General features: G+C 40.9%; 2 protein-coding genes across 3 annotated transcripts in view; one reads left to right on the top strand and one right to left on the bottom strand.

Annotated features, from left to right (window-relative positions):
- The first annotated feature begins 1,159 nt into the window (after positions 1–1,159).
- On the top strand, positions 1,160–17,208 carry ITIH4 (inter-alpha-trypsin inhibitor heavy chain 4). 2 transcript variants are annotated; one of them, XM_069865844.1, is made up of 23 exons: positions 1,160–1,301; positions 1,432–1,592; positions 1,970–2,074; positions 2,708–2,870; positions 2,976–3,086; positions 3,171–3,299; positions 3,974–4,090; positions 4,221–4,389; positions 5,352–5,468; positions 6,244–6,425; positions 7,149–7,331; positions 7,890–8,029; positions 8,665–8,819; positions 9,327–9,359; positions 9,657–9,713; positions 9,897–9,929; positions 10,040–10,093; positions 10,417–10,467; positions 10,922–11,035; positions 11,397–11,571; positions 13,019–13,173; positions 14,032–14,134; positions 14,677–17,208. In XM_069865844.1, the coding sequence occupies exons 1-23, from the start codon at positions 1,227–1,229 to the stop codon at positions 14,750–14,752; spliced, it is 2,658 nt and encodes an 885-aa protein (XP_069721945.1). In that variant the 5' UTR covers positions 1,160–1,226; the 3' UTR covers positions 14,753–17,208. The 2 variants fall into 2 exon arrangements, with proteins under 2 accessions (XP_069721945.1, XP_069721946.1); XM_069865845.1 differs by lacking the exons at positions 9,897–9,929; positions 10,040–10,093.
- Positions 16,991–25,930, bottom strand: part of LOC138725208 (inter-alpha-trypsin inhibitor heavy chain H3-like) — a 16,826-nt gene continuing 7,886 nt past the window's right edge. The window contains exons 9-21 of the mRNA XM_069865892.1: positions 25,617–25,785; positions 25,173–25,298; positions 24,746–24,927; positions 24,147–24,332; positions 23,595–23,734; positions 23,040–23,194; positions 21,104–21,121; positions 20,573–20,638; positions 20,115–20,228; positions 19,330–19,534; positions 18,390–18,562; positions 17,571–17,682; positions 16,991–17,471 (exon numbers count right to left, since the gene is read on the bottom strand). Of these exons, the coding sequence (XP_069721993.1) occupies positions 17,342–17,471; positions 17,571–17,682; positions 18,390–18,562; positions 19,330–19,534; positions 20,115–20,228; positions 20,573–20,638; positions 21,104–21,121; positions 23,040–23,194; positions 23,595–23,734; positions 24,147–24,332; positions 24,746–24,927; positions 25,173–25,298; positions 25,617–25,785 (1,776 nt within the window). The 3' untranslated portion in view covers positions 16,991–17,341. The remainder of the gene's footprint in view (positions 17,472–17,570; positions 17,683–18,389; positions 18,563–19,329; positions 19,535–20,114; positions 20,229–20,572; positions 20,639–21,103; positions 21,122–23,039; positions 23,195–23,594; positions 23,735–24,146; positions 24,333–24,745; positions 24,928–25,172; positions 25,299–25,616; positions 25,786–25,930) is intronic.

Raw genomic sequence — 25,930 nt, 5'->3', positions numbered from 1 at the left:
CAGAAACCCAGAGACTTCACCCAAATCTGTGCTGACAGAAGCAGCGCCCTGGTGAGACCCCTCAGGCCTAGGGGTAGCCTTTCCCCCCCTCCTTCCCAGCCTTTCCCCCCCTCCTTCCCAGCCTTTTCCCCCCCTCCTTCTCAGCCTTTTCCCCCCCGCTCCTTCCCAGCCTTTTCCCGCCCTCCTTCCCAGCTTTTTCCCCTCCTTCTTTCCCAGCCTTTCCTCACCTTCCTTCCCGGCCTTCCCCCCCCGCTCCTTCCCGTCTTTCCCCCCTCAAGATCTGCTCACAAGCGGCTCTGTTTAGCTAAGGCCGAGCCACAAGCGACTTTGCTGCTTGACAAACAAGGATTATGGATTGTCAGAGGAAACAAAAGGGCACGTTTCAAGAGAAGAGGAGGCTGAGGGGAGACCTCATTGCTCTCTCCAACTCCCTGAGAGGAGGTTGTGGGGAGGAGGGAGCTGGGCTCTTCTCCCAAGGGACAGGGGACAGGATGAGAGGGAATGGCCTCAAGCTCCACCAGGGGAGGTTTAGGCTGGACTTTAAGGAGAAATTTTTCACAGAAAGGGTCATTGGTCCCTGGCAGAGGCTGCCCAGGGAGGGGGTTGAGTCCCCTTCCCTGGAGGGGTTTAAGGGACGGGTGGATGAGGTGCTGAGGGACATGGGTTAGTGTTTGATAGGAATGGTTGGACTCGATGATCCAGTGGGTCCTTTCCAACCTGGTGATTCTATGATTCTAAGAGGGCCACTCCATACGTCTCATGAGCCAGTTAGATTTGAAGAAGTTGCCAGCTGTAAAATCTCACATGCCTGGTACACGTCTTGGCAATCTCCAGATCTCTGAAGTGTTTGAGATGATGTTAAGGCTGTGTCCTTTCAAATTATTGCTGTTGGATATGGTAGAGATTCATGCATCCAAAAGTGCTGCTTGCTGCACTGGCCAGTTCATCTGCCTGTGGGGTTTCCCATCCCGTGGTGAGATCTAACTTTAAAAAGGAAACATAAGCATTTCTTAAATGCATTATGAAACAATAAAATTCTAAAGTTTAACAGCGAAGATCTGTTGGAAAAATTAATGTTAACCAAGTCCAAGTTTTGCCTATGTTTAATGTGTAAATACTAAGTTTCTGGGTCTCTTCAAAGTCTACCTAATATCCCTGAGTACAAGTTACTCATTAACTGATTAAGATAAACTGAGATTTCATTTGCAAAATCTGACCTTTCCAAAATGGAGGAGAGAACGTTGCTCACAGTGATGATCTTCTCCTCACTCATAGTAGTAGCAGAAGCTGTTGCTAGAAAGGTATTTTTTCTGTTTTACTTTTTTAAAAATATCGTATTTACTCATTCAGTGATCTGGTGGTACTGCAGTAGGCAGCCAGGTAACGCAGCCTCTTCCAACCTGTTCCAGCCTGTTTTGGTTTTTTTTCCAGCATGCTATTGAAATCTACAGCCTCCATGTGGACTGCAAGGTCACGTCACGATTTGCTCACACCATCATCACCAGCAAAATTGTCAACCAAGCTAACGAGTCTAGAGAGGCAACTTTTGAAGTGGAGATACCCAAGACTGCCTTCATCACCAACTTCTCCATGTAGGACCAGTCCTTCCTTACCTGTGGCATGAAGGAGGCAGCTCTAGGAGTTGGGAGGGATGGGAAGGGTTATCTTTCTTCTTAGGAATTGCCGAGCTCCGGAGGGCCCTGTGCAAAAAGCTCTGTGCAGCAAAGATGTAGGCAGCCAACTAGAAAGAAGGTGGCCAGAGCCTGGGTGAGGCTGCCTGCTGCACGGGGTGGGGGACAATTTTGCTCAGTGGTGGTGGCCCCAGGCATCCTCCTGGACGAGGAGGGGTGAGAGAGCCAAACGATGACCCATGCTCGTGTTCTGAGGGCCATGAAGTGCAGCGTTCCACTTGCTTCTTTCCCCAGTGCTTTCGTTCTAATATTAATCAATTTTTATGGAACCCAAACAGGTCCATTGACGGAAAAGTATACCCGGGAATAATAAAGGAGAAAGCTTCAGCTCAGAAGGAATATGACACTGCGGTCTCACGCGGGCAGAGTGCCGGCCTCGTCAAGTATGTTGCCATCCTGAGTAAGGCTGTTCCAATTCTCTTCCTCAGCTCCTTGTTTAGCTGGGGGTGGGTTAAACCCTGGAATCAGCCACCTCTTAGTGAGTATAAATGTGAAAAGCAGCCTTGGGTTCCTATTAGAAGGGATGGGGTGGGTGGTTGTGTATATATATGTATATGTACACGTGTGTGTGTGCGCGCATATATATGATTATTATCTGACCCTGCAATGGGCTTCAGTGGGAACACCTTGCCAGACTGGAATGATGCTCAGTCATTGAATCTGCTTGCCCTCAAGCATGCAGCGCCACGGTGTTTGAGCAGACATCACGCTTGTGGGGTGTATTGAATCTGTGCTTCCCATGTAGTCACTCTCAGTCCTGTGTGATCCCAGCCTGGAGCACACAGATGCTTCTGCTCCGTTTCTCAACTTGCAGCCACAGCACCCGTGGCACATTTATGTAATGTAATTTTGCCCACAACGTTAAAAATACTCTCTTTGATAAGATTTACTATTTCTATTTATTTTTTTATTTATTCCACATGGTCCCTTGGCCATTGTTTAGCGAACTTCATAAACTTTGGCCATCGCACGCAAACCTTCCTCGCAGGAGGTGAATCTCTGTTCTCCCCCCCTAGAATCACAGGCAGAAAACTGGAGCAGTTTCACGTTTGTGTCAGCATCGCAGCCACCAGCAAAGTCACTTTTGAGCTGATGTATGAGGAGCTGCTGAAAAGGCAGCTGGGGAAGTTCGAGCTGCTGATCAAGGTGCGGCCGAAGCAGCTTGTGAAGCATTTCCAGGTGAGCTGCCCTGGCGAGAGCTGGGCAGGGGAAGCACTGCCGCATTGTTCAGGGGTGGCTGTGATTCCTAGGAGATGCTGACACTGACGACTTCTCTGCTTCCAGATTGATGTGCACATCTTCGAGCCCCAAGGCATAAGCTTCCTGGAGGCGAACAGCACCTTCATGACAAATGAGTTAACCGAGGCGCTCACAAAAGTGCAGAGTGAAACCAAGGTAAAGCAGCAGCTACCAGATGTTACTGCCAGCAGCAGCTTTAAGTTATGTTGCTTTAAATATTTACTTCTCATTGCTTTGTAGGCTCATATTTTATTTAAGCCAACTATAGATCAACAGAAGATAAATCCTGAACTCGATGAAACCCTCCTCGATGGTGATTTTATTGTGCGTTATGATGTAAAGAGAGGTGCCACTGTGGGTGATATACAGGTAAAAAAAGAAGTAGAAATCAAAACGCTTTCAGATCACAGATACATCTGAATGTGAAACGCAATCAGAAAAATAACATTTACTTTGAAACACCAAGAGTAACAGGAAAAGCTATTTCTGTTGGTCCAGGTTCAGCAGGAACTGATGGTGATTGTCTTGCTTTGCGAGAATGGTTCATTCATGAAAAAAAATTCAGTCTTCCAAATTTTGTTTCAATACCAAATCTACACTGCCACTTTTTAGATATCTGTTTACATTTTGGGGGTTTTATTTTGGCTAATCGAAGTTGTGTTTGTGGCTTCTTGTTAGTGAAATTGAGAGGAATGTGATTTATGTAACTACTAAAATGACTGCTTGGTTTTCTTGTATTCGTCGTGAGAACTGAGGCGTAACTGAGGCTGCGTTCTGCCTTTCGAGCACGGAGGGGGTGGTCTTACAGCCATCCCAAAACGGTAGTTTGGGGAGGTATAAGGAATGCTGTTCCCTTGTAATTTGCTCTATATAGACAGACTTTCTTCCAGCTAAGGAATGTATTGTAATTGTTCTTTGATTTGGTCTTATCTAGAAAAAGTAAAAGCTGAGCACTTACCCCCAGCCACTTCTTTCTATACCAGAATGTTAAGATGCGGTATTTATCTGTTATCTTTTATGCATGATTTCACACTCTGTTTCAGATCACCAATGGATATTTCGTGCATTACTTTGCACCCAATGAAATGCCAGTGTTTCCCAAAAACGTCATCTTCGTTATAGATCGAAGTGGCTCCATGGAAGGCAGAAAAATTCAACAGGTAACTTACCTTAAAGTACTGACCTCTGCTTGAATTAGTCACACACCTGCATCACACCGCAATTCCAATCCCAGCTCTGGCAGAGAAGTAACAAGGCTCAAAATGATGAGGTTTTTTTTCCTTGCAACAGACGAGGGATGCCCTGCAGAAGGTTTTGCAAGACCTTCGTCCAGGAGATCATTTCGGCTTTATCACCTTTAACAACGCAGTGGTGGAGTGGAATCGCTCTTTGCTGCCAGCCACTGCGGAGAACGTGGCGAGTGCTGTGGAATTTGTGCAGACCCTTTTGGCTAGTGGAGGTACCAGGCATCGCCAACACTTGTACCCATACCCAATGTCCTATGTCGCTTAGAGAAGTATTTTTATTAGTCATGTAGTGCCGCAGAACTACCGTCAGTGCTCACAAAGCAAGTAATTCACATGTTCTTTTTAATATTTATGAGTGATGAGTGGGGTAGAAAGGTTGGTTATGGGAATGGGTGAATTGTTGACTACGTTATGATATGGATATAAAGAGAGATGGTGAGATCACATCTATGAACCATACAAGCCACCAAGTTTTGTTTCAGATTTTTATAACAGAGATGGATGAAAGATTGCCAATACTGCATTTTTTTTCTGAAAAATAGTAATTCACTGAAGCATTTCACAGCTACTTGCTGTTTTTTCAGTATCAAGGGTCCTCTTGCAAAATAAAATGCATCCAAAGTTTTACTCCCATGTAAGCCTCACTACAGAAACAAAATAATCAGAATAGGCATGAAGCATTTCACGTGGTGCATCACTCAGTGTGCTTTGGTTTATTATTTATTTTATCACGTATAAAAGGTTATGCCTCTTGTTAATGTTATGCTGCTGGTATCAGCTTAAGTTTTCTTATCCCAGGAGATAATACAATAAAGCCCAATTGTTCCTGTCTCTTTTTTTTGATTTCTCAAATAAGGCTAAGAGCCATTTCTTAGCTGTAGGTTAGTAGATGACAGTGAGTTTATTCAAGCACTTTTTAATGGCTCAGACGTGTTTGTGTTTCCCATGACATATGCATGGAAAATGATCCCAAAAGAATACTCCAGCATTGCCACTGCCATATAATACACCATAATTAAGCCCAGTAGGCTTAACCCCTAAATCCTCATCTCTCTGAAAGATTACTTCCTTCAGAAAACTTTAAACAGCTCTGCAGGGCCTTTGTGGATGAAGCGCACTGCTTTCTTTAGATGATTATCCTTTTAAGTGAGCAATGCCTGCTTTCTCATGACAGGTACAGATATCAATCGTGCCCTGCTGAGTGCCGTGAGCTTGCTGGACAAAGCCGAGGGGCTGCCGGAACGAAGCGTCTCCATGATTATCTTGCTGACAGACGGCCAGCCCACTTATGGTGAGTAAATACTTACCTCAATTCTCTCTCTCCTGATTTACTTTTTCTTTTACACTTGCAACCCAGAGAGCCTGTGTTTCAGAAGAGCTTTGGTATAAGCAGGTTGGGCTGTCATGGGGTCTGTGTCTGAGAGAGGACAGCAAGAGCCAGAGGGTCAAGATAGAAATACTGGGTTAAATAAACAGTAACTCAGTGCAACAGCACAAACATCGCGTGTTCTGAACAGGAGTTTTTCTAAGTTTGATGTGGTACCAGTGTCTCTCCGAGGCCAGCAACATTAATTCAGCTGTAAGCTCTCTGACAAATCAGTCTTCTCTCAGTCCGTGTCATCCATACTGCTTTGGGGTGAATCGTTTGTTTGGGTTTTTTAATCCACAGCTACAGGCTGGCAGAAATCAGGCTGGGGTGGAGTGCCAGGCGAATACACGCAGCGTTATTGCGTACACTGCCTTCCTCAGCAAAACGGGCTGAAAGGGCAAATTCCGAGCTGCTCCCATGATATTGCTACAGGCAGTGACAGTTCCTGCCTGGCAATGTGGGTGGAGAAGCTCACCCAACGATGGTGTGAAAATCTTTACCCTTTGTCAAGCAAAGGGGCTCGTAAAGTTAATTTGCAATTTGTCAACTAATGGAATTCCATCCCATATATTTTTAATGTTTTATTCTGAACTATTTCTAAAAAGTCTCTAGGCAGAATTTTCCATTAAACCTGCTGCTGTCTTTTTGTACCTGTAAACCCCAAGCAAACAAGGGTATGTTTTTGTTTCAATTACAGGTGAGACGAATGTGGAAGTAATTCAAGAAAACATTAAAAAAGCAGTCAATGGCAAATATTCTCTTTTTTGCCTTGGCTTCGGGTTTGATGTTGGCTACAAGTTTCTAGAGAAAATGGCCCTAAGCAATGGGGGAATAGCACGCCGCATATATGAAACCGCTGACGCAGCCTTGCAGCTCCAGGTCAGGACTAAGGAATGTGCCAGAAAAGCCGTCTGTCAGCTACAGCTTGTGTTTAGTCTTAGTAGGAAAGCTACAGATTTTCTGTGATGAAGAGTTGGATTTGAGTTTATCTGTTAATTTGGGGGAGGAGGGGGTATATGAGGGTTTGCACCCTAACCGTGACCCAGAGGTGGAGTCATCCTCAAATCAGCTGCACTTGGACAAACCTGGAAATTCACATTTCTGTACCTCTGCAAAAAGACAAATTGTCCATGGGGCTGATGGTGGATAAACTTCTGCTCCTGGGCCAATTTCAAACTTCCTGAAGAGCTATCATTGCAAGCTGGTTGCAATGGCTTCCCTAAAAAACAACTGGTAGTTTGAGGCACCTACAGGCAAACTGGTCCTGCAGTGGCACCAGGCTGGGCCTTTCCTGTCCCTCTGGAGAAGGGTTATAACTTTTGGGACAACCTTTTCTTTGGGAAGCCACTTCTACCTTATTTGGCTGTGTTGAAGAGACTGGTTTTGCTTAACACCAGCCCCAGCCCAGAAAGAGAAAGAATAATCATCAGGATTAGCCAGATTTAAACAATCAAATGTGAAAAATGGGTAAAGCAAAACACCTACCTGGGTGAGATAGTCACCATAAGGATTCTTTTTAAGGGAGTTTAGACATTCAACCTATTGCATTGCATAATTTTGGAATTGTTTGTGTATGCCCCCTCTCTCTCTGTTCCTCTCTAGGGCTTTTATGAAGAGGTGGCTACCCCAATATTAATGAAAATTGAAATGCAGTATCCAGAAAATGCCATTGAGGGGTTAACTAAGAACAATTTCAAGGTGTTTTTTGAAGGATCTGAAATTATAGTATCTGGAAAAATTAAGAATGATCTTGATGTCTTGCCAGTAGAAATTAAAGCTCAGTCGGTAAGTGTTTAATTTACTAATTGGGAAAAACATCTCTCCCTTCTGTCTCTTAGGGTGCAATAGCAGACTTTGTGTGTGCAACGTGTGTCCTCTACATTTAGGCATCCAGCTGTTCTCCCTTTTTAGGAGAATATTTGCTAATTCAAATAATTTCCCCCTCCTGGATTTGCTGCAAAAGATAAACTTTGATACATATTTACAAATAAGCAAACAGCAGTTTTAATCCTTTCAAACATACGATATTTTGGCCTTACAAGCATTTTTAGAAAACTGATTTGTATTTTTAGAATGAAGAAGGAGATCTGAATTATTCATCTCCAATATTGAAGCAGACCAATTCCATTACATCCTTTTGTCAACATTTTTTCAATTCCAGAAATAAATATCCAAAATGTATGCTGCTTTTGTAGTTTGGAGTCGCTTTTTCCCATGGGAAAAGACAAAATTGAAGGACAAAAGGGGCACTTTGGCACTGAAAGATGTTCTTTCAAGTCTAATAAAGTGAATATAAAAAAATCTGGAACTATGCTTTTGATGATCGGTTTTCTCCTGCTCCAGCATGCTAGTGACCTGACTCTTAAAGAAGAAGCACATGTCAAGGAGAAGGAGCAAGTGTTTCAAAATCAAAGTTATATCTTTGGAAATTTCATAGAGAGACTGTGGGCTTACTTAACCATTCAACAGCTTCTGGAAAAATCGTAAGATATTTTCACATTTCATATTATGAATGTGTAACTTCTTAAAACACAAATTGCTTAATCACAAATAACATGACTGGAAAACACAGAGAAACAGAAATATTTTGACAGATAGCACTAAAAACATAGTATGCTGGAAGAATACTGCGGTACTGTATGAGGAACATGAGATGCCTTTTAGTTTATGATAGAGCTGTGTCATTAAATACGTGTGAATAAACGTATATACACATACAAAAGCATAATATAAAATATTCTTTATGATATTATTATAAAATAGGTTTTCATTGTGTGGGTTGTGTTGAGCTGTTGTTCCACATCCAGAAATATTGGCTATAGATAAGTGACTGACGATAGCCAGTAAAAAAAAAAATGAATAAGTCTGTAAGACATTTCAGAGATCGTGTATTTATTATTTTTGTGTGTTTGAAGCATACGTAAGTTCCAGTGTTGTGAACAAATAAGCATCTCCATCATTTCAAGGATGTGAATGGCTGAGTTATCCCAATAAGGCTATATATGCTTCAATAATAAAAAAAATAACTGTTAAGACGCAGCTAGTATGAAAAAGAATCTGCAGATGACGTGATCATAGTCTCTATACGTTATTTCTTCATCATTAACACATACTTTAGTATTTCAGCACAGGAAGAGGACCAGAAAGCCCTGGAGGCACAAGCCCTCGAGCTGTCTCTGCAGCACAACTTCGTTACGCCCCTCACTTCCATGGTCGTCACCAAACCCGCTGGCGAGCAGCAGACGGAGCTGGTGAACAAACCCACTGAAGCTGGTAAATGGAGCATTGAAAAGCCCCCCTGAAATATGCTGCTGTGACTGATGAATTGCTGTTCACGCTCCAGCGTAGGTTCATTTTGTAGAGATGTGACACGGTAATACGCCACATCGGAGGCAGGAGTTCAGGGATTCCCTCCCAAATAAAACATGCAGCATGTTTTCAAAAGGTGAAGTGTTGAAATGGGTTCTACTATTGAAATAGAAAATCATTTGTTTAAATATTAACTAAAAATGATTTAACAGCTGTTACTCAGCATTCTTGCCACTGCAAAGGGTTGCTGCACTTTTCTCCATAGCACTGAAGTGGAAAAATGAACATAGGGGAGGAAAGTGTGTCGTTGCTGGGAGTCTTGCATGTGTTCTATCTACCTGTCCTTTAACACAAAAAAAGCTCGAAAGGTGAAGCCCAGCACCCACTTGTCCCAGGTTTCTGGTTTGCACAAGGGTAAACTCAGTTAGTATTGACTGTGTGACACTAATCTGTCCCTCTTCTTTGCCTCAGATAATAAGAAGCCCAGAATTATTCCAGGAACAGGCAAGTGTTTTCTTCTTTTCCAATTGCGTATTTCCATAATAGTCTCTAATGAAAAAAGAAATGTGGTGGTTGTTCTCCCGAGGGACGTATCTGAGATTTGGAAAAATATGGAAACCAAAACATAAGCAATGACTGCTAAGGTCTGTGCAGGGTTTGGGTGGATAACATGGTCAAAGAGAGAAAATCTTCCGTTCATAAAGTTTTGAGGGCCAGTATTTTCTTTACTTTTGAGCAGAAGTATTTCATTGAGGAAATGATGCTAATGATGTTTTCTGCTTCTTCCTATGATATGCAAAGCATCTCTCAAAAAATTAAGATCAAGATATTTTGGAATGACTTCTGAGGATGATTTAGGTATTTTTTTCTCTCTTTCTGGAGGTCTGTTTGAATATTAATTTCAAACTTCCAGCATTATTAATCTTAGCAATGTAATATATCACGATAGCAATGCTTTTACAGGTGAAGAGCCCTGGTTTAGCTCTAGTTCTTCCGTGGAAATGTATTGTGGGAGCTGTAATGCTGCTCTTTTCTCTGAAGGTTTCGAAGTGGTGCAGGGGAGTTCAAGAGCAGGTAACTCCCTAACCAGAAGCAAAGCCCAGCAACCATCCTGACCTGCACAGAGGTTGGTGCTGCCCTTCCCTCAAAGCTCAATGAAACACTGAGAAAACCTTTTATTTCAGGTAAACGGCCCTCCAGGTTCCAGTCTGGCAGCCACAAGGACGTGACGATGCTAGGTAATTATTCATTGTCCCAGCAAGAGGAGCTGGGTGGGCATAGTGGGTTCTGTGCTGCGAATGAAAACACTGAAAACACAGCTTTAAACCCTCCCACAGCTCAGGCTGAGTGGTTCCTGGTGCCATGGCAAATGCTAAACCAGGCACTGGACACTGTTGTTTTTTTTCCCCATGGGGGCATCTGGTTTGAAGCAAAGGTCTCCAGAGAAGTCAGTGAAAAGCTCTGCTAAAATGGCTTCTGTCACAGTATTCTTCCTGGATAATTAGCCAACTTGGAGAAAAATGTTTCATTAAACTCTCCTTACTAATATTAAGTATTTCAGCTTTCAGGCCAACAAACTTCAGGAGAGGCAGAATGAGAGCGGAACCTGTTGGTAAGTAATACACATACTAGTTCTATTTTAATAATTAATGTAAGTGTAATATACAGTTTTTACATACAACAATGTTTTCACTGGCTCTATCAACTCTATGAAAGCCCTTTATCTCTTCTTGTCTTGGCTGGTTCTTTCCACTAAAGTGAAACAAGTTCCCATATCCCATGGAAAATCCTCTCTAGCTCAAGGATAAAACCACCAACAGAATTAAAGTACAACAGGTCTTCAGCCTCAGCTCATTTTTAAGGCTCATCACCCTCAATAAACTCCAATGCTTCCATTCATGTCAAGATGCTGTGTCTGGGTGTGCTTATCAGTAACTGTTTTCTATTTTATAAGAGCTGTAACTGATATTTTAGGAATAAATTGATTAAGCAGTTTTGCTGTGCCTATCCAAGGTGCACAGGCTAGTTTTTTCTTGCATGCTAACGTTGTTCTCCTGGCTTTTCAGCCAACGAATACCCACAGCTTCTCCTACAATTACCCAAACAAAATGAACCAATCTGTTTAAATATTGATGGAAAAGCACAGTCCTCTGTCCGCCTGCTGGCTGATCCGGAGCAAGGTGAGTGAGCTAGATTACCTCTGACACCAAGGACGAAGAGAGTCACTTTGGTCTATGAGAGCAGTTGGTGTCTTTGGGAACAAGCCCTTTTTAGGAAGGGCCATATCATACCTGCCTCCTTGCACTGATCAGAGAGGCTGTGATTAATTTTTCCTTTCTATGCTAACTTTCATTGTGCAACCGCTGAGGGCACTTCTCACAGACCTGGTTGTAGGGCACCTCCTTCTCCTGGTCTCTCACCCTCCCAAAACTAGATTTGAGACCTTGAAGTCTTCAGCAACAAAGCTGAAGCAGTTTTATTAAAATCACTCCTACCTGAAAAGCAAAGTCACTTGACAAATTCGTATCAATGCTATTAAAGGACTCACTGTGGTGGGGAAACTTGGAGACCGAATAAATCACTTTGTGCAGTTTGAAATGAACTACGTGAATCCCCCTGCACGAATCCACGTCTCCACAGATGAAATCATGGTAAGCCACGCTAACAAGAGCACTCGGCTGCCATGGACGGAGTCGGCCACCTCCACCTTCCAGGGGTAAGAACATCGCCGCATCCTTTCCCAGACTCACAAACGTGTCAGGTCTTTTTTCGTTCAGGCCTCCAGTTTTGTATTTTTTTTAAGTGCTTCCAGATGTCCTTATCTGGTGAGTAAATCCATGTGAGTGTGAACAGGGCGTCTTCACAAGCCCCCATCTGAAATATGGAGAACAAAAAAGGTTTGATTTTAATTCTCCGTGCCTGAGTAAGAGAATCAAAAGAACCGCCCCACCAGCCTTTCTGCTTCTACCGCAGAGGTAGAACGTTGATCCTCCAAAGCAAAGCACCGGCTGTGGTGCACGGCAGCCCCTTTGCCATCACCGTGCTGGCTGCCACCAGGCACTTTGTGTTCCTCCAGTCACAAAGCGAGTACTGCGAAGTGATGGCTTTGACATTTACCACCTCTTTTGTACCTCTGTAGGCTCCACGCAGGCTGAGTTTTTTTCTTTCTCCTCAGTTCTAGCTATAACTCATGTTTGCGTAGCTGACACTTTTTACGGGAAGGCATAAAGTGTTGGAATAGCTCTAAGTAAACAGCTGCTGTTGGAGGAAGGGCACTTTAAGGATAGGCATCATTTGTCCGACTACTTTGAGTAGAATCCTTCAGCAGCACAAGAAAGAGCTGAAATTAGTTCATTCCACCAGCTTTTTTTGCATTACTGGAGTAAACCTCTGTGAGGATCTGCTGTTGGTCTGGGGCAGGCAGGACGCACAGCACTCCCTCCCTTATGGTAAGTTCTAGACAATAAAAGAAGTCCTAAAACAACCATTTCCAATTATTTTTGTTATCCAAACGGAGCCAAGGACTTGCTGGAGTCATGCCCAGCTGTAGTTTCTTGTCTGCCAAGCAGAATTCTCCTCCTGCCTCAGACCAGCCCCCGGAGCCTGGTGCTCACAGCGTTTGTACAGCAGCACAGGGGGCTGCTTATCCACGAGGGAAAAACATGACAGCAATGTTTGTGCTCTGCAAGCCCACCTGGCGTCAACCCACAATTAATGGTTAGAAGAAAGGCAGGGGCTGAAAAAACTTGTGAAATCGCCAAGAAAAATGGACTTGACTCATTCACAAAATGGACTGATCTATTTTATCTAGTCTACCTTATCTTTTTGTTAAAACAACAAAAACATTTTTTTCTTTTTTAACCATCCAAGCATTTCTTGTTATTATGGCTAAAAAGGTGTTTTCACCAGCAAAAAGTTGTTTTCTGTTGGTGTATTTGCATGTAACTCGATATGGCAAAGACCTGCTGTGCAGCACAGAGAGAAAAGATAAGTTACTTAGTATTTTCTAGCTTCTAAAGAGCCACTAACACATCCTGAAAAATGTAATTGTGAAGACACAAAATGCAAAAATTAAATTAGTTTGTTTAATTAACTTCAGCTCAATTAATACATATTCTCTCTTCATATTCTTCTTGGAAATAAGGTCATAATTTTCTTTCTAGGCTGACAGTCTCAGTTGAAAAGGAAAGGAGCGTTACAGTATTGCTGTCTGATACAGTCACAGTAAAAGTTTCCTTCGTAAAGTTCCAAGAGAATTTCCTCAGCCTGTATTTCTTGAACACCGATCGGTTTTCTGACAAAGTCAGTGGAGTTCTGGGTATGTATCATTACAGATGTATACAGCAAAGAAGGATGATCTAATAACTGAGCTCCTGCAAAGAGAACACGGTGCTTTCCTTCGAGCCACATCAGAAGCTTTTATTCAGATTTACTGACAAGTTCTCGTGGAAATTAGTGGGCAGGCAAGGCAGCTGGAATGCTGGAATTCAGGGAGGGTAGGGAAACTTTACATTGAATTTATTACTTTTTACTAAAAGGCAATGTTGGATATCTGCAAAGCAATGCAGACCCGCTCTGCGAGGAGGGGAGGTCTTCCCCTTGAGACATAACAGAGTGCTGCTCTGCTCACTGGTGGTACAAGCCTAAATAGATGATTGGGAGTTTAGAAAACAGTAAATTAAGACTAAAATAATAGTTGGGCTTAACCTCAGCGGTGCTGTGGAATGACATAATTTACACAGCAAATTCCTTTGATGTCAAATCATGGGCTATAAATAAGGGACACAAAATGATAAACAATCAGGGCTGGAAAATGAAAGCCAGCTGGTCCTGAACATCCCAAATCCAAAAATCCCAATGGGACTCAAGTTGGAGTTGTTTCAAAAACTTTTCAATAACAGAGAAGCTGCATATTCTAAAACCATCAAAAAAAGGCGGCAGCCCATCCGAGCAAGGCTGGATGTCTCAGAGGAGGAGGAGGGCTAGAGATAACAGGAGATTGCAGCTGAAACATGAGAATTTTCTTTCTTACTAAGGGACCTTCGAGTGTGGTTTTATTTGTTCTCTTGCTTTTGGAGGCAGACGGCTGCTTGCTATGTATTATTGCTGCCATTCGGGTTAAATGAACAACACAGATGTTTTGTGTTTTTAAATAACTTATGTGCCTGTTGCTTAGGTCAATTTTATTCAAAAGCACAACTTGAGGATAACCCCAACATCTATCAGAGAGCAGGCGAAAGACTCCTGCCTGTGTCTGGATTTCAGCCCAGAGTTACCAGGTAACAGATGTGGGATAAGGGTGAGTGGTGTCTGTGTTTTGACAGGTATTATTATCAACTAACACCAGAGACCAAAAGAAGTCAAGCGAAGGGAGTGTTTTTCCCATAGGAATATACCTCTTTGGTGTAAATAATAGGACTTTGTGCTTGAATTTTTCCCTGACAGCCTGAATTTGTTGCTTGTTAAGTGATGCTACAGGGCTGAAGGCTCCTGTTTCATAGAGGGGGGAAATTATACCCTGGCACTACAGTTTGCATAAAAAAATGCCAAATAAAGTAAGGTTCTGCTGCTTCATTGTTGTGGCTGGAAGGAGGGTGTCTCCTCAGCTGGATTGCTGTCAGCAAGTGTCTGTGATGTGGATGAAATGCTGTGGGAGTGCTGCTTCTGCTCGCTGTCCCTGTGTGTCCCCGTCCCTGAGGTGCCAGCTTTGCCCACGCTCAGCCCCTCGGGCTCCTGGAACCATCTGCAAATGTGAGGTGGATTCTGGGCCCGCCCTTTGGTTATTTTATCACAAGTTTTTCTTGTTTTGATTCTGTTTCAGGCAATACAGGAAACATTACAGGCTTGAATCCACCAATCATCCTGTTTCCTGCTGGGCAATAGATGTAACTCCCTAGAAAAGAGTATTCTGGGAAAGAAAACTATGCAAATGATGCTCTTCCAAATATTTTTCATACTTTCACCATCAGGAAACCCACACAGTTAAACCATTACTTGTTATTAGAGATAACTGTCACAAATATTTTACCTCAAAATAATTATGCTTTCAACATGAGAATGTGCTTGCTTGTTGTTTGTTTATTTAGAAAGGTTTATACTATTCAACCTGGTTCTAGTGCTGTAGTTTTATGTGAATGAACTAAATAAAACTGCCGTTATCAGCTCACGGTTTGGTATGCACGCACAGACTTAAGTTTCCAAGTGAAAATAAGGAGCAGCATCACCCAGTCCCAGAAATGTCATGAAAGCAGGAACAGGTTTCTTAGATATGAGCTTTCTACCCAGTTACAAATGGTGAACTACGTGTTTTGTGGCCACAGTACGAAGTTCAAAGCAGTACGAGTTCATCATTTCTCTCATGTTTTGTTTTAAGAACAAAAAGCACCCTTGCTCCACTAGGGTTCATAGAATGGTTTGGGTCGAAAGGCACCTTAAAGGTTATTCCGTTCCAAACCATCTCTTCTCTGGAGATGGTTCTGTAACAACGTTCAAAGCTGATGAAATCAGCCCGTGCAGAGCCCACGCTGGCTGCCGTCCCGTCCGGTGCTGCGAAGTTTCTGAGGCTCTGCTTTAAAAACCTCTGCAGCACAGACACTGACTTGTTGTGAAACAGCCCTCCAGCAGTGTTTCAACCCTGAAATTCAGCAGCTTTTTTTTGGCACCAGTCCCTACAACATTTTGTAAACGGTGGAATTTGTTTCACAAATAATGAACTCCAAAGAACACGGAGCACAGGGAGGTAAGGACTGTGCATGGGGAAGCCTGGAATGCATCTGGAATGCAATTTGTAGTTGCAGTCTTCAGGGTTTTTCAGAAATTTTAATTCTGATATTATTTGCTGTGTTAGAATTTCATTTCCCATGCATCTTTGAACCCATCACTACTGTGACTCCCAAATCCACTGCGTAGCGCTGCTTCCCCTCTTCACAGGTGCTTTCTATTCCTTAAAGATGCTCTGTTCCTCTCTTTTTCACTTGAATTGTTTCTTAATTTGTTGTTTAGTTGTTCTCCTCCTGTCCTTTCCAAGCCCTGAATTGATTCTGAAGGGCTCTGACTTGCTTTGCTCCCTTTCCTTGCTCAAGAGTTTTGTTTTAGTGGAGTGAGTACAGGACTGGCCCTGACAGGCAATCCCACAGCTCCTCTATCAGGATTCAGAGTGGATCATTGCTTTATTTGATTTTATTCCACCTAATTCATTAGAGTAGAATAAAAATTCAGAACTGTGTAAACTTAATCTTACTGGTTTCGATTTTATGGTCTTCCCTCACTCCTTCCTGTTTCTCATTTTCCTGCCTTGTCATTCTTATCAACTTATTAGATCAGTAACTTGTTACCTTCTGTAGAAACTACTGTTACCTTTCATCATTTTTGTTTGAATTTGGCAGGCAGAAATACCCAGCCAGGGTGCCACCCCTGCCTCCCCTTCCTCCCCACGAACTGGGTTTTTTTGTTGTTGTCCTACAAAACTTCTGCTTTTAGTACAGAATTTTGTTCCTGGAGAAGACCCATCTCTCCCATAAATTTAACAGCCAGCGTGATTTTTCTCTCTTTCTTTCCTCTTTGAGTTTTCTGCTGCATGTTTGTTCAGCATTACCTTTGCTCTTTCAGTTTAACCATCTCATCTTATGCCATCTCTGTTTTCCCCACAACGCTCGTCTTTCCTCACGTGTGTGTGCATTCCAGTTTCCCACACACGGACTTTCTCTCCTCATCATGCAACAGCAGGGAAATTTTCTACTTTGTCATGTGAGACACCAATTGCTTTGTTGTGGCTGATTTGATTAAAAGAAAATTCGAAGTAAAGAAGAATTCTACTTATTTTTTGCTTAGAACCAACACCTTATAATGTCATCCATTAGAAAATGTATTTATAAATACATGGGATGCTTCCTGCCCTGAAATACGTACATAAATCCTGTTATGGGAACAGGGGAAGGGATTTTACTGGAAGATAGAAACGCTCTTAGGTAAAAAAGATGCTGTCCAAAAGAAAGCTACTACTGAATTATCCTGAACTGTGTCTCCGTCTGTCAGCTGACCTCTTGGGATGAATTTCCACATGCATCTGGCATCCTGGGCTTCATGAAACTGAAATGAAAACACCCATAGCTGTCGGAACAACAGAACGAGGCACAAAGTACTGATGCTTTTATTTCAATCACTCTCGACACTCGGTTATTGATTTAAACTTGGATAGAGTGTTTCTGTTATGTTTTACACAGTAAAATTTTAAGTGAGAATGTTAAAACTAGTAAATGAATTCAGTAAAATGAAGATACTTCAGTGGACAAGGGATATCTGTGCACACAAGCAGAAGAGCTGTTTAGCACATAAGATTTGATCAAATATAAGGTGTGAATCCATCATATCTTGGCATTGCCAAACATGGAAAGCTTGTGTATTTTTAATACTCCCTAAACAGTGAAAAAAGGCTCTTATTTCAGACAAATACTCTGTGTGCTTGTGGATTTGGAGGAAGCTGTTGTTTAAAACAGACTGGAAACAATATAGTCTGTATGAACACCATCTATCAGCCCAGCTCCATTGTTATGAACAAACCAGCAAGGAACATCAACGCCGTGTGTAGGATCTTTTCTGAAATCCTTCTGCCAGCCCCTGGAAGGGAAACACAGTGATGGGAGCATCGAAGCAGAAACTGCACCTCAGCAAGGTAATCTTTCCCAAGTCTTTGCTAAGAACTTAATTATTTTTTACCTTGTTACTATCAGCTCATTGTTTTTAACAATCATTGTGGCATCTGGTTTCTTGGGATCAGACCCAGGATGAATTTCAAGTATGGTGAAGTTAATGGGGTGGAAAAACTGTCCTGAAAATAGAAGCAAAAATTACCATTTCAGGCATGTTTCACATGTTCACTGAAACAAACCAAACAGAAACCCGAGAATTTCTACATTCCCATGCTGCTTCCAACTCTTCTCAGGTTTTGAATGGATAAGCAAATACCAACTTTCATGTAAGGTTTAACATAAGCCTATGGTACTATTTTCTTTTTATAAACCAGAATTCTTCGCATATCATCTGGACATAAGTTCCAGCTTCTGAGTGGACAGTAAACTGAGCCTTTTCTAGGTATCCTTCAAGATCAGAGGAAGCAGAAGAATTTAAGGAGTCATAAAGCAAAAGTCTGAGCCCAAAATAATTTGTCAGAAAGCTTAATATGGCAAATCACAGAATCATAGAGCAGTTTGGGTTGGGAGGGACCTCAAAGCCCATCCAGTTCCAACCTCCTTGCCATGGGCAGGGACACCTCCCACTGGATCAGGGGCTCCAAGCCCCATCCAACCTGGCCCTGAACCCCTCCAGGGATGGGGCAGCCACCACTGCTCTGGGCAACCTGTTCCAGTGCCTCCCCACCCTCATTGTGAAGAAACTCTTCCTTATGTCTATTCTAAATCAATGTATATCAGTTTCCTCTGCTGCCTTGGTTCAGAAAGGCTACGTGTAAGATTGTGTCCATAAATTATGTTGCTTCATAAGGACAGACAAGCATGAAAACATTAAATGAAGTTGTACCTAATAATCCATGGGTCTGTTCAGAGAGTTTATCACTTTCTAATGTATACAGCCCTAGGAAATCTTGGTGGAGAGGATGTTTCTTCCATACTTGATGCAGAACAATAACAAACGAAGCACCACTGCCCATTTTGAGCACCAGATTTTTTTTCCTGTTAATTATCAAAGTTACACTGAGGAAAAAAAGAAAAACTTGACTTACTTAGGGCATTGGGCTTCCCAGAGTTAACAGCAATGAGAATAAACTTGGCAAAAAGAAATATTTCCAGTAAATAAACATGGCTTTATAAATTGCTTAGTGATTTTAAATTAGAGCTTTGCTGCCTGGTTTGGTCTGTATGAATCCATGTGTATTCAGAGCCAGTCTAAAACTCATACTAAATTACACTGTAAAAGGATACACAGCCAACTACTGACCAACTTTTCAGCAAGATGTTTCTACCAGAATTCATTCTCTAACAGCAACAGATTACCTCCTTTTCCACAGGTATAAGTGATTCCATAATAGACAGATCTCATGAAAAATACACCTGCTGACCAGGTAAAAGGTACCTATTCTATAAATCACAATTTCCATTTCTTAGAATGGAGAGTGTTTACAGCACATCACTATGTCTTTGTCTGAAAGATTACACATTGTGTCTAAGGTTACTCTAACTATTTCCAAGACACTGTTGCATTAAACACAATACTGAATCTAGTTTTACCTTAGTTATAGTAACAGAAAATTAGGAAGAATTCTTCACTTATTCCAAGCACAGGAATTTATGAATAATCATTCAGTTGTTACAGAACAAAGTAGAGAACAGAACCCAGCAGCACTTGGATCAGTTCCTTTTGTCTATTCAGATAACAAACCTTAAATGTATATTATTAAGCAACACTAAAAAAAAGTGTAGAAGCTACTACAGGAGCCTGATATTCTTCCTGTTAGCCTTACCCTTCCTGTTGCAAGGTGACTGAGTCCAGCCAGGTGAAACCTGTTTTTTCATTGCCATTCTGAATTGTGATCTTCTCTGGAGTCACTGTCACTTTTAAACCCAGGTGCGTGTTTGCAATGCCAAGTTTTCCAAAATATGTGTTCTGGATCTTTGCATCGCTATTTGCTATCTTATCACCAATGAGTTCTCCATTGACTGTGATGCCTAATATAAAAAGGAAATATTGAGAATTGTTAAATAGATAGGACCTGACCAACTGATGGCAAGGAGTGTCATGGAAATTTAACAACGACTCAAAAAAACCAAATATGAGTTGAAAAATAGATGAGAATTACTGGTGCATGTTTGTGCCAAAGTAGAATAAAGCTCTGGGGGATGTTCCCCAGATTTCCATAAAGATAACTACCACTTTGTGGAGTAAAGTTAAGTATTTCCTAGAGCTCAGAGAGTCTATGATGGGCACAAATAGCCTGTGTGCCATTGGTGTCTCTTTACCAGGTGTTCCAAGAAATGGCAGCCTAAGAATTATTTTATTGCTTGTACTATTCCCTGCTGAGACAAACCATGAAACTATGTCTTCCAACTCTCACAGTGTTTTTCAAACAAAGTTTAAATGTTCATTTTGCTTTGAGAAGTGAAAACACAGTCATGGTAACGGTACTTCACCACAGTTGCAGGAACTCCTGCTACATAGTTTACACAGTGTTAAAGAAATAGCCTTTTAATGGAAGATATTTGTTATAAGTACCCTGATCAACTGTATTTAAAAAAATTAAAACCTCACCTGTAACTGGGTCATTTATTAAATTTAACACAGCCCCTGGGTTTTCATTGATATTGAAGCAAATGGCATCTTCTTTTTGTGGCACCGATATAATGAAGTGTGGATCTCCATCAACTGCAAAGGTAAATCAGTGGTATTTATACAGGGATACACAGGTTCCAGGTGCCACAGGAAAACAATGTTGCAGCAATGGAACTGAATAGAGAATAGGCAGTTACCAACATGAGCCCAGCAATGAGAAGGAGGACTAAGAAAATGACCTATGTAATCTCAGTGACTTGATCTTCCAAAAACATTGAGAGATGTTTAAAGTAAATAAAAATACTAGCCCCTTGGAAATAAAGAATGGCTGGTTTTGAGGAAGGGAATTATCTAAAAGATTCATAAGAATTGTGCTATTTAGTCTGAAATACCCTCTTCTGTTCTCCTTCTAGGCAGACACTACTCAAACTACTCACCACTAGTAAACCATGTGGGTTGAGCTGTATACAGGTGAGATACTCGTGAGGCTGCAGAGAGTAAAGAAAAAACATGTTAGAAAAACTGACATCAAAATGGAATACTTACACACTATCTGCACAGTACATGAAAGAGATTAATGCCAGGTAAATTGCTAATTTTATCACAGTTTTTAAAGCATTTAGACTGTGGAATGAGAGTTTTTTGAATCAAGCAAAGCTTCAGGATAGAGACAGGTTTCACATGGAGTCTAAAATGCTTTGAAGGTTTCCACAAGGCCCAAGTAATGTACTTGTAGGACACAAATGTCTTGAACCTAAGGATTATTCTGTCCATCAGGAAGGAAATGCAACATCAACCCTTGAAAACTTTGGAGGTTTCGACATTTCTGGTGTTTCCCAGAATCAAGTTAAGTCTTTTCAATGAAGACTTGAGAAAAGTAGAGAGAGACTGAGACTTAACTCCAGAACAAAAGCTGAAATGTAGCTTTCCTGTTTCCAGGATTGCCCAACCAGCAATCTGAAGGGTCAGTTGCCCTCTCTCTCTCTCTTGAATATAACAGTTTATATTTGCATAAGTAACTGAATATATTAACTGAGCCAGGGATGTTGACATCATAGTCCCTTGCTTTATAAAAGTCCAAAGGAGCTGTAAATTCAAGTCCACCCTCTGCTTTGGGTAACAGCTTTCAGGAAAAAATGGTGGTTTGATGAACTGGCTTTTACTCCTTAAATGTTGTTTAGCTGAAACTTATTTCTCTGCTGTTGTTCAACCTTACAGTGTGTTTTTAATAGTGAGCAATGTTTTAGAAGTGAGCAGAATTTGGTAGCATTTGTTGAAATACAATTGTAAACCCAGCAAAGGCAGTTTCTGTCTCCCTGGTAATTTCAGTTGTCTGAATCAGTTTCCTTTGCCAGATGCTGCTTCATTCAGAAACTTAAACTAATGACTTACCCAACAAAAAAGATGAGACAGGTGGTGCTGTGAATGGAAAAAAAAGTTATTTTAGAGAACAGAAAGTATAAAAAACAATCTCTCCTACTTCCTTCCTTCCACCAAAATTAACTCAAAAACCTTGTAATTGTGTATACATCTTTAAACATTTAAAAAAGAAAAACTTAGTCAGAACAGTTTACTTAGTACTGCAACACAGCAAATGTCATGAACAGGTAGAAAGCATCCCATGCTTTTCAGCAGAAGTGTCACTTCTCCAAAGGCAGAGGATTTGTTCTGTAAGGGGCTGGGGCAACCTGCTCTTCTTCAATTCCTCTGTGTGATCTCATTCTAAACTGCACTGCAGGGAAGTCAGTAAGATTTACCCACCCTCTTCAACATTTTTCTAGTCTTCCTTTTATATTTGCAGTTATGGAGAGGTAGCTGAAGACAGGGGTTTTTGCTGGAAGTAGCAATCACAGCTTCGATGAAGACATCTCTGTATGAGAGTCAACAGTGCTAGCCCTGGAAAGCAACTTATTGGTACTGGGCCTGAATTTTGTGATGATGGAATGCTGCAGTTTTCAGAGAGAGGAGGAACACCCACTGAAAATGGTATTTACAAACTTTTCCATCTGGAAAGTCTTTAATCTATTTATAACAGAGTCTTGATTTTATTCACTAAGAATTTTATAAGAGTATTGCATCCTAGATCAAGTGAGGCAGGAAATTGATCTGTAATGGTTAAAACTATTAAGTAAATTTAATAAGAAATGTACGTACCTTCAGCTGCTACCATGGGCAGGTAAGAAGTAAGAGGAAGAAAAAGAGAAATGTACAGTTTCAGTTGTATGGTTAAACAGGAAGGATTCTGACCCTGTTAAAACACATTCTAAGAAAACAAAATTAAAACACTCTGATAATTCAGAGATAATAGCCTCAGCATTTTACAATTCCATCTCTTCCCAATGATATAGCTCAGCTAAGCAATAGTTGATGTTTCAATGCAAATAATTGCTTCTTTGTCTGGACTATCCGTGAATACTGTGTTTTATAGATATAATCTCCATCTTTTTACAACCTGAATACCTGCCCAAGGAAGAACTCACACAAATTTTCCTCTTTCACATGCAAAGATGTTATTACATGTACCCCTAAGAGAAGTATGTAGAAAAATAAAGGAGAAAGCGATGTGAATTAAACTGAATATGGCTGGATTATTAGATTAGAAATGCTTCTGGCGTTTCAGGTTCTTTTTCTTTTTTATGAAGTATTTTATATATTTAACTTAAAATCCACTTATTTTGAATTTGTAGTGTTTTGCCTGTATGCTTTTGTAATGAAGAATGGTTTGATGGAAATGAGCTTTAGAATGAAAAGTACTTTTGCATAAACCATTCACGTGCAGGGCTTGGAAAGTAGATTTTTCAGACACATGTTTAAAACTGTGCCAACACCAAAGTCCTTCTTTAGGGAAACTTCAAAGGAACACTTGGATTCTCAAATAAAGTAAAATTGTGAAGTTGTCTGTACCTTCAATGGGTTTATCAGCAATCCCATCTTGGTTGCCGTTATCTTCTGGCTTTGTTACCACCATGGATGTCAGTGGTGTTACAAACTTGTATTTCAGTGAGAGATCCAGGGCTTCGGCTGTAAGATTCTCCTTTTCTTCTCCTGTAGCTGCAATACTGAATACAGGTAGAGACTCCTAGCATCAGTGACTGCTAAATTACACACTGAACTCTGGATGAAATATCTTTCTTTAAAATTAAGTAATTTCTCTGCAGCTAATTTATCAATAAGGTATATTTGTTACAGTCTTAGAGCACTTCTAGTTCCACTAGATACCCAAGAAAAAGGCAAAACTTCTTCATATTTGCCATAATTTAAAATGTTTGATTTGCAACTTGAAACCAGAACACTGAGAGTGATGTGGAGAATAGGTGTGTGGGGTTCCTTATTGGGTTTTTTTATGCTTTCCCATTGGCACCTCAGTGTGATGTAAATTCCAGTTTCACATCCTAGAAGTTGCACCAGTCAGATGGCTTAATGTGTTTATAGCTAGGGTGTTATTCTAGATGTAATTACCGCTTTTCCAGGAGTTGTTCAATGGTGAGATAAGCCCAGAGCCTTTCAATGTAATCTCCAAATATATATTCTTGTTCTTGGAAAGCTTTAGCTGTTTGTTCAGCATCTTGTTGTGTAGTATATGACAGCACATCGTTAGCCTGTTAGGAATACAGAAGCTTCTCTGTATCATACATAGCCAGGGACTTCCAGAACTCAATGAGGACCAGTGTCTGTGCACACTGAACATCTGGCTCCTTAAAGAACCAGGTAGGGTATTTAGACATTAAACTACAAAAAAAAAAATACCCATTAGCAAAGCTAATCCAGTCACATCACACAAAGTTGTTCCAAACCGACCCTACTACACCTCACTGAGTTAGGCAAGTAACTTGCAGTTTTAAAACCAATGGCTTTAGCCCACTTAGTTTCTCACAGATGCAGTAACACATGCTGTTACTGAAGTAAAGAAATACCGGTAAGTGTTTTAAGTAAGTATTGCCAGCCTTGAACATTCAGACATTTTATGTAGCAAGGAAATGCCTTATTTAAGTCAAAGAAATCCATACTTACGCCTTCACCTCTCACATTCACTGTCAAGCTGTTCTGGTGGTGGTCTATAAAGCGCCCAGCCACCACAATCTCAGACCCATCATAGAAATGCTTAAAATTGTTTTTTGTTAGGTCTGATATTTCATTTTCTGGGTAGCTTAATTCCACATCCATGAGCATGGGATTTGACACCTCATCATAAAACCCCTACAGGATAAAAAAAAATAAAAGGAAAACATTTAACTGCCATTGTTTCTTTAATTTATAGGTAAATCTATACCCTGAAACATCCTGCAATGAGAACTGAAAGAATATTTTAGAAGAAATATTTAAATATTCAGTTAAGTCTCAGAGTACAAGGCCTAAAAATCTAGAAATAATGGAAATCAGAAAGTTTTAAATCCTTTTCCATAGCCCACAGTATCTCCCTTTTACTTTACTTCCACTTTCTGCTTATTTAAGGGAAGGGGAAAATTAAATGCAACTAATATTCTGATTACAGCAGACTCTTGAGTATCTCAGTACACTTCAGGAGTTCAATTACTTTAAAAAAAAAAAGGTCTTTGTAGTTATCTGAATTAACATATCTCTCATTCTAGTTTAAATGGCGATTACTGTACCTGGAGCTGTAAAGCTGCATCAGAGTCAGGGTAAATCCGACGGGCCAATCCTTTATTCTCCAGAGCCATCTTTTCCAAGAAGTTGTAGTCCATACCGTATCCAAAACCGAGATTGTATAAGGGATATTTTCCTTTAATGGCTTTTTTCACATGGGTCTGAATCTCCTCAGTATTTGATATGCCTGCATCAAACCAGAAAGAGTTTGAGATTTCTTCATAAAAGATAACGATCACAAAGTGAAAAGTGGCTAGTGATGTTCAGATTTCAGAGGAGGCCTAGTAAAAGAATTTTTTTGGTAATATGATGCTGGCATAGTGGCATTTAAATAATAAGAACATGAAGTCAAAGATGAAGGCCGATTTTAACTGAACAGGTTTTTCGTTAGTTAATTCACTCTCTCCATTATTCCTTCCAACACAAACTTACCTACATTTGGATGGCCATCTGTTAACATGATAATTATGGAAGCACTTCTCTTGGGCACAAGGTTTCTTTCATGACCAGCGTTCAGCATATCAATTCCCCTGATTAAACCACCATGTAAATTTGTCACTGCAAGGCAGACATAGAAACCTGGTGTCAGCACAGTCAGTGAAAAGAAAGGCCCATTTTTCACTGGAATCTGACAAGATCTCATTAGAATACGGTAATGAAAGATTTGGGTTTGCCTGCAGGGAGATGTTTAGAAAGAGAAGTACCAGGACTTTTGAAACTTAGGGAAAAATAGATCTCATGTTCTGAGTAGATTTCAGTTTTAGGGGTGTCTCATCAGTAATAATAATTAAAAAAAGCTGTAGCATTGTGTTTACAGACTGAACTGATAAATGAACTTAGGCAACGACCTACTGGCAAGTCCAGTAAAGTACTTACTGCCTTCCGTGTCAATGCCCCGAACAAACTTCCTTGCTTCATCCAGATTCTCAGGAGTGGCCTGGATTAACGTTTCTTTCCAGGTGTGCACTTCACTACCAAACAGTACGAAATTGAAGAAGTCCTCTTCTTTAATGTCATTTAAGATTTTTAGAAGTGCTTCTCTTGTCTATAAGACAAAGGGATTTAAATGTCTGGTTCAGCATTTAACAAAACAGGTGCTTACAGATTTTACATGATTAATCTCTCAGCATTTAGGTATTTTTAACTTTTACACAGCATATCGTCCAAAAATTCTAAGCTTGTTCTGTGCT

Source organism: Phaenicophaeus curvirostris, chromosome 11 (genome assembly GCF_032191515.1).
Source record: "Phaenicophaeus curvirostris isolate KB17595 chromosome 11, BPBGC_Pcur_1.0, whole genome shotgun sequence".
Classification (NCBI taxonomy): Eukaryota; Metazoa; Chordata; class Aves; order Cuculiformes; family Cuculidae; genus Phaenicophaeus; species Phaenicophaeus curvirostris.
This window is presented reverse-complemented; position numbering and strand designations above follow the sequence as displayed.